The 8,874-nt window shown below is 37.8% G+C and overlaps 1 protein-coding gene across 1 annotated transcript in view; it reads right to left on the bottom strand.

Moving 5' to 3' along the window:
• Positions 1-8,874, bottom strand: part of HIVEP1 (HIVEP zinc finger 1) — an 82,650-nt gene that overhangs the window by 14,091 nt on the left and 59,685 nt on the right. The window contains 1 exon segment of the mRNA XM_015854580.2: positions 7,825-7,929. Coding sequence (XP_015710066.2) covers positions 7,825-7,929 — 105 coding nt within the window.

Genomic DNA, 8,874 nt, shown 5'->3' with positions numbered 1-8,874 from the left:
CAAACTGGCACAGATAACTTTGTGCTGTCTATTGGTAAATTTTTCTACGTTAAACAGCTCTACTGCAGCTTTTCCCCTTCTTTTATATCACATCTTGGAAAGAAAGAATCTTTCTTTAGTAAAGAGACAAAATCCCATCTGCTGTATCTGATTCCAAGCCAGACTGTCTGGGATCACATTTTATAAAAAGACAAAATGCTTTGGATGCACTAATATTTCATACTTGATTAAAGGTCTGTCTGCTGAGCTCCCAGAAAAAATATCAGCATAAAAATCATTTGGCTCTGCAAAAGCAGGGATGGCTGGTTAGCTAAAAATGTAAGAGATTCTGTTCTGGGGGGGGGGGGATCTGCACAGCAACTTACTATTGAAATGAACGACTGTGAAAAAGAATGAAACCTTTTCTAGAAGTAGAATGCATTACAAATACATTAGGCTGCTAAGTTACCAAAACGAAAATAAGCATCTTGAGCTGTAGGTAAAATAAATGGGTTTAATTGAGCTACCTCTCAACAAGCTACCTACCATTATAAGCCTTTATGGTTTCAAATGAGCAGTGCAATTAGGAACGAGACTAATAGCTTCTTTGAAAAAATCCCTCTGTAATGATTTTGCCCCTCTCTTGCCTACACAGTAATTTGTACATTAACTAAATATGGAAAATATAGATTTTCTACATTTTCTACAGCAGGCATGAAACCGAAATGTTATTAAAAAATATGTTAAACCCTCCAGATCACTGGAATAACAATAACAAAATATGGCTTACGATTTTATCCAGTCTTCATTTATGATTCTCATCTACAAAGTCGTTCAAAAAAGAAAATACATAATTTGTTCAACTGCATTTTCTCCTCATTTCTGTCATTTCCATTCCTCATTTCTTGTTATTTAATACTTCTTGATAATTAATATGCAAAGCAAAATGATCTATGAACTTAGAATGCTCACATATATTTGAGTTTTGAACAGAAACGAACTCCCTCAATGCCTCTGTGACAGGTGTCACAAATTTCTCTGTGTTTTACACCTAAAGGATGACCTACGCGTCTTGTATCTTTTTAAATACTGCATGGGGCATCACAAGGCTTGGGTTTCATGCTGTAGTATTTACTGGATCTCTCTGTAGGTTACTCTTCTCCTTACCAACGACACACATCCATCTCCTCTGAGAAACTGTACTGCTTCTTTTGTCCCCTTCTCTCTAAACGAATCACCTTTGCTATCAAGTTGGACGGCCATCACAAATGACTGTTTCCACTGGCAAAAGAAACTACTTGAAGTAATTAGACTGACACCGCATTTTTACAACAGGAAAACTATATGCTCAAATGTGCCCTGATTTAAAGTAAGAAACCGTATTTTCAAAGCAGCACTAAGAAACACTACATGGTTTACTATAAAACCCTGCTTATGCAGAGCATTTTCTGCATTCTAGAAGCCTTCTGGAAGGAAAACATGGAAAGGGAGAAGGGGAACTATGCGTGGGACACAGCAGTGCTCTGTGGGATATAATTTCCCTCTATTGTTTCTCTGTTTACCTCCACCCCTTATGAGTTTGCCAGCTTCTATTTAAAAGTAGTTACCTGGGGCCAGAGCCTGCAATGTAGGCGAGGTGACAGCAATGAATACAGCTCCCTTACTCCCACACTGCTTTGAAACATCAGATGTAAAAAAAACAAAGCATTCCTGACTTGCTTGCTTCGGCAATGTGAAAAAAGACTGCTCTGCCTTCCATAACTGTGTGTGGGTCCACTGAAACAAGAGGTGCCCAAGCTTCTGTAACCAGTCATTCCTTTAAGCATCACTGTACATCAGTGGAGGTGTGGGAGGACCTAAATCTAGAGTTTAAGGAGGTGGCAGAACCAAGCATGGTCTACCTGAAAGTGGTATCAAGGCTGTGACCACTCATGGTTAAAGATTCTTCCTAAGTACCATCCTGTTAACCTAGGAGTGGTGGACCAGCTCCATTTTTATAATTCCACTCTGCCTGCAAGTTACCTTGCAGTTTTAATTAGGAAAAAAATAATCCTTTGCTTCCTGTCTTAAACTATGCACAATTACAACTGTATGATTATGTAGCTAAAACATACAACTAGAACTCAGTTTTCAAAAGGAACTACTGCTGTGTTCAGCTTTGTATGAGGTTGTGGGATATGTCAAGAATTCAAGGGCCACTAGCATGTTAGGAAATGGCTTTTGGTGTGAAAAGTCACAAATTTCTTCTGAAACCAAAACCAAAACCAAACAATAGCAACAATAATTAAAAACAGGAAAAAAAAAGGTAGGAAAAACACTTAATAAGGAAGAATGCCTTCCCTTTCTCCAATGCATGCCTGATCCAAAGCCTCTTCAAGTTATTCTGCACATACCCTTGAGCATGGATGAAGCAGCTGCCATCAGCAAAGCATGCTCCCAGTGGGACTCCCTAAACACCTTCCTGGCCATGCTGCACTTCTCTCATTTCCACCCTTTGCTTTGAGAGCTTGCAAATATTACTGAAAATGCATATCCAAAGTCCTATGTGATCTCAACCTGTAATTCTCATGTTTCAAGAACACCCAAAAGCTGTTATGCTCTGTTACACTTTTTATACTGATATCTTACCCCAAAGCAAGAAAGAAAAATACTGAAGTTCTTTAACACAAAAGCATTAGTTGAAATTATCAGCATCCTAACATGTACATTAGTAAACTGCACTTTAAGTCCATGCACTGCTTTTTCTGTGATGCTATTAGGTAACTGATGCAGGGATCTCTATACAATTAAAAGCTCTTCATTTTTTTCTACAGGAATCTGTATTGCGTATGGTTTTAACAACAGTCATCTAGTCCCCACTATACTGCACAGTACCAATTAGACAGGCTCTTCAGAATCTAAACTTACAAGCTGCCATTTATATATATATATATAAAAGTTGTATATATATATAAAAGTCCATCACATGACCTGGTTTATCATGTCCTACAGACAAGCCATTTCTGCAGTAGTTAAAATGACAGTAAGTTCAATGGCTTGTAACTTGATCACAATTGGGTAGATCTTCGGGAGAAAAGTAAAATGTGCATTCTTGCTCTTTCATTGACAGGAAGACCTGGAGACACACGTCCAGATTACTTGTGTTTTACAAGATTAAAAGGAAATGGAAGCAAGCATATAGACTAACCATAGGTATCACTATTAGCTCTGCTTATCAAGATTAAAGATATATCCTATTAAGTATCTGTTTGTTTCCATAATTGACTGCACTACACTGAATGGCTTTTAGCACCAGAGTAATTCAAAGCAACGCTTATCAGATCAAATTGTGTAGTCATCTTCTGTTAGGGATTAAAACAAAATTTATATACTCTATAAGCATATATAGTATCTAACAATGCATGCATTTGTTTTCTTTCTATGTACGTTCTTCATCAGACATAATAAAATATACGTACACTGGAGCAATGAAATATTTGGAGTATGGCATCATATTACTGTTAACTTGAAAGTCAAGGTCTGTATGTCATCAACACACGCTTTGTTTTGCTAAAGAAATACTAGCTCAGACTTGCCTTCTGCTTATTGTATTAGTCTCGTAGTGGACCATTTCACAAGCATTCAAACAAATTAAAAAAGAAAGGGTAAACAAAGTACTGTTGGGTGAAACAACACTAGCACCCACATCCAGATTCTACATCTCCTTGACTTTTCAACTGTGCTCATTGGTTTTTGCTGACTGATTTCAGTCTTGCATCAGCTACTGTCCACTGCTCATCACCACCACGCAGGACTCACAGTGACATCTACTGGGTTAAATTCAGACTGGTAATAGCCACTGCTTCTCAGAGAAGAGGGAAACAAATAAAAAGTGAGCTTTTGACTTTACTTCCTAAGAGTAAGGAAAATAACTAGGCAAAACTCAACAAAAATAAATGAATAAGGGCAAACTCTTGCTTTAAAGAGATTATTTACACCTAAGTCCTCCTGGGTATCCTATGTATTGTAAAAGCCACCCTAGCATTAGCTAGTCTGTTCACAGGCTGCAGGTGTAAAACTCCTGCATACTTAACATATATCTAGTTGAAGACAAGGCAGTGCTATTAAAAATTAAAGAAAATTAGTCATGTGAGTTCTGCAGACCCAGCCTTCCATTCTATTTGCAAGGGGAGGATATCACTGTAATAATTTCCATTTATTTTTACTTCTTATACGCAGGTGCAGTGAAAACACAGACTGAGTCATGATTAAGCTAATGAAGAGCCGTGGAAACTAATTTAAGATCTGCTATGATAAGTAAGATATAGCTAATTAACTCAGAAACACCGTATCTCTAGAAGGGTCTATTTAATATTGCAGAAAATGAAAGTTTAAATATATATGTAGTTGTATACATGTAATATATATATGCACACACATATGATATGCACCTGAAACTTAAAATTAGGATTTTCTGCAGGTAAAGTAGTGACTATTTGTAGATAACTTTTTTTTTTTTTTTTCCCAGAGACCATGTAAATAATTTCACACCTATAGATTTCATCGTTAAATAACTTCACTGTTCACATTTATTCAGGAATACTCTACCATTCACATATTAGCTTACATATGAAACATAATGGGTTCACACTTATTAACTATTTTAATTTGAAGACAAATTGTTGTTTTTAAGACTGAATAGCAACGTGTCCAGTCTCCATGGCAGAAGAGGATATCCCCAGTTGCAGTCCGTCACACTAAATAGTTCACCTCGCCTGACAGTTTAATTCAGATATTAACATTCCTTACATTGTAACCCTGTATTTTGGTGACAAGAACATTCCACAGGACAGAAGATGAAAGATAAATGGATGAGGAAATGGTTTTGAATACAAAAACCCAGGCCAGAAAGTATTTACTAATACCCAAATGATGACAAGTCCAAACACAAAGAACGCTATGTTAAAAGCTCTGATCCCATGTATTCGCAGACAGCTAGAGAGCATCTCTATTTTTCCCTAGATGTGACAGCACAACAAAATTTCAGCTTCTCAAATTACTGAAAAAGCAGGCTCTGTGTTCACATGCCTGCGTTCAGGATGGTGCACTATTCTGTACTCCTTACTCATATGCATATGTTATTAATCTGAACTACGATCAGGTCAAAGCTATCTTCTGATGTCAATCATCATGACAGCCTGCGCTTAAAAAGCACGTGCAAAACACTCACAGAAATGCCAGATTCCTTAGTAAATAAAAGCCTGGTGGCTTCGTTAAATTTAAGGCCAACTCTCCAAAACTAATTCTTTAATTCAATGTCTGCTGAAAGAAATACACCTTAGTTATTTGAAGGAAAGTTGCTGACACTGCTACTGCCATGAGAATAACCACTATCTGGGTAAAAAAAGAGACATTCTGTGGGTCAGGGAACCAGACAATCTTGCACAGCTTATGGGAAAGAAGAAATTTTATTTCTGAGGTCATTATTATTTCCTATTACATCTTCTGACCTTCCTCCACATTATCTCACATTGCCTTTCAACTAGGGAAAGACCCAGCAGACCTCTGGCTCTCAGGGTAAGCTCCTTTCCCAAGCCCAGCTCTGCCAGAGTGGGGCTGCCTGGATAAGGGGAGCCAAGGGATGGTGAAAGGTACTCTATGCAAGGAGACTGCCTACACACCTCAAAAAAACCCCACTTGCTTGCATTTCAAATGTGGCCAACAAAATTAGTACGTACAGCATTTCAGACAGCACAGCAGAACCACCTACATTTAAAGAGCTCACGTGGAAATAATTCACACTTTTCTTCCTCTTCTTTGCCTTAAAGATGGGCCAACAAGCAAGTTCCTGAGTTACCCAGAGAAACACCCTCCAGCGTGGCTAGGTGAGGTGAAAGATTCAATCATATGTTTTAAATGTTGAGCTACTCATTGAATGTCCGTGGATAATTGTAAATGCACTGCGTTGTGTGGCAACTGGAGAAGCTGGACTGGTCTAGCTGGGATAGACATGTGTTTACCATGGACTTAATTACCCTGCCTCTTGGGTGGGACTTTTGTTTCTGAGTTCTTAGTTAAAAACAAGAGACAAAAAAGGAAGCATTACCTGTTTTGTTCTGATAAAAAAAATGCACTGCAGCCTTACAATTCAATACCTGGAAGAACTTCACGGATTCATATGGCAAATTCTGGTGATGGTTTGCCTTGTTTTGTGGGTTTTGTTTATTTCTCCCCAAAAGAGAATACTAACTTATTAATTTCTGCACTGAAATAAAAATTATTTGTCAAGGAATGTAGTTTGTTTATGGGATAGTTATACACACCTGTATCAAACCATTATACTATATGTATGGACTCTGTGTCTTTCAGTTATATAGTCCTACAGCCAAAGAAAAGCCATCTTTCAACAATTGCTTGAAGTGTTTTTTTTCTATAGGGTATTACTGATAATCTGTTAACATTTGGAGCATTTACCATTACACTAAATAGCAAACGTATGTTAATTGGGAATATCAACTTATTAATCAACACAATGTTTTCACTTCCTAGGAAAAAGATACATGTGGTGTTATTTAAAACCAAACAAAACGAACCTACAGAACAGTGCTTAAAGGAGTCACAACAATTTTTCCCTCATGTGAAGGCTGAAAATGTTAACGAACACTGTCTGTGTCTGAGCGAAGGACTGCAAGCTGTACTGTTGCTTACCTTCTGTGTTATTCTTTTTGGTACCTCAACTGCAAAGGAGGATATGTTTTCAGCTTACCAAAAAGGAATATATCTAACAATGCTAAAAAAGGAAAAGGCAGATTTCTTGGTACCTAGTGCACTACTGAATCACACTAGTTGAGTCATATTCCCAGAATTATTTAGAATTAGATTCAAGCCAATTCGCTTATTCTGCTAGCAGTTGTCATATGGGAGCAAGTGCATTCATCTTTCTTGCCCTTTATTGTTTAAATGAAGATCGCCAATGCTTTCTTTTCTCAAAACCTCACCCGCAATCTAATAAACTATTCCACTTAAAAAAGAAAAATTTAGTGCAAAGCTCACGCTGCTGCTGAAAAGCAGGAGCATGAAGAAAATGCCACCACTGCACTGAGACGTGCCAAGACCCCAAGGAAAGCGCTAGCACACAGTCCTGACATACATCTCACTGCATCTGGTACAGATAGATTTCTTAATGTCCTGAGCAAAACACACGTGAACCCAGTGTGGCCCTCCTCAGCTCTCCTCAATCTCACCTCCATTTCAGCAGAGCTGTTTTGGTATGTAAGACTTACAGAATTTCAGTTATTAGCAAATAATTTTGATAATGCTCTTGGTGCTAATGGAAGGGTAGAACAGATCCAGATGAAAAACTCCTGTTTCTTCTTATTGATTTATGCCCATTCATATCTGTGAAGCAGGTCAGCACTCTACACCAGGAGATCATCAGCCTCCCTAAAAAGCCTATGCAAAGCACACAGCAAATATTTATAGTTCTGGGTAGTGAATTAGTGATACAATTTACAAAACATGTATTCAAAAATTTGACAATTTTATGCAGAACTATTTTACATTTTACTATTTTTTTCCCAGCCAAACAGCTGTTTTTCTGGTATTTTCAATCTTCTCAGATTTATCTGTGAAACGGGTAAAGTTAAACTGCATAACACTTTGTGAAAAATTCAGCAGCAACATATCTTTAGCATATGCTCATCATTTCTTTTAGGGAAGGTTTTTCCAGTATTCCTTGCTCCCTTTGGCTACCTTCTAAGGCTTTCCTCTCTGTATTTTTTTCCTGCACTTCAGAAAAAAAGGGTAATAAAGGGCAACAATAAAATAAATCCAACAATGCAGCAAAGAAAAGATTTAATTTCTTACCAAATTCCTCTTCTCCATCTTGGTCATCTATTAAGCCTACCGAGACTCCCAGATCCATGCACTTCTTGCTATGTGCCTTTGACTTCATATGTTTTGTCAAATTTCCTTAAGAAACAAACAAAAGCAAAAATGAACTGCTCTTCGCTTACACAAATGTACGGTGATATAGACACAGCATGTCCATACCTCATTCAGCTACATTTACAACCATGTTTATAATTTGATTTCACGTCTGGCAGAGCCCTGCCCTTCAATGTAAGTTGACAAGGGTTACGGCAAGTTCATCATCCTCAATGCTAGTGCGCCTCTGGCTCAGTTCTTCGCCAAGATAAGATAGAATAAAATGGAAATCATGGAAGCATTTGTTTCTGGCAAATGTGAAAGACTAATCTAGTCTTCAAAATAATACTGACAGAAAACAACTATGTGGAACTAAAGTTCATATCTTGCAATTCTTTTTGTACTGTATGGATTCTATTTCAGCGTAATTATTTCCATTGACAACTTAAACAAACACAATAATTTTATTCAAAATGTGAGCCCAAAAATGTTTGCTCTGAATTTCAGAGGTGAATTCATAAAGCTTGGGAAGCTTCGTGAGCTGCTATTCCCTCTTCCTTAAGCAGAAGAAAGAAAGTATGGCAACTATCATCAAGAAAAAGTTAAAAGTTAAAAACAGAGATTTAAATGATGAATATGTGAAATGTATGAGGGCCACTCCAAAAGTAATGCCTCCTATTTTATCCTGTTGGGCCACAACATCCTACACAGATATTGGTGGTACGGCAGTAGAATTTGAACCAGAATTCCCACCAGTATCCCACTGCATTTTCCTGCTATGGGACAGGTGGCAGCAAAGGGACAGCCTGATAAAATGACAACTGACATGGAAGTGCAGATGAAGCAGAAGTGTGTCAATGAATTCCTCTATGAGGAAGAAATCCACTGACATTCTTCAATGCCTAGTGCACCTTTATGTCACGAGCAGATTATTACAAGCGCAACACGCAGGCTCTTGCTGGTAGCTGGCCAAAACGCATAGCTCATGGT

Source organism: Coturnix japonica, chromosome 2 (genome assembly GCF_001577835.2).
Source record: "Coturnix japonica isolate 7356 chromosome 2, Coturnix japonica 2.1, whole genome shotgun sequence".
NCBI classification, from domain to species: Eukaryota; Metazoa; Chordata; class Aves; order Galliformes; family Phasianidae; genus Coturnix; species Coturnix japonica.
The sequence above is the reverse complement of the archived record's forward strand: the minus strand, read 5'-3'. Positions and strand labels throughout refer to the sequence as shown.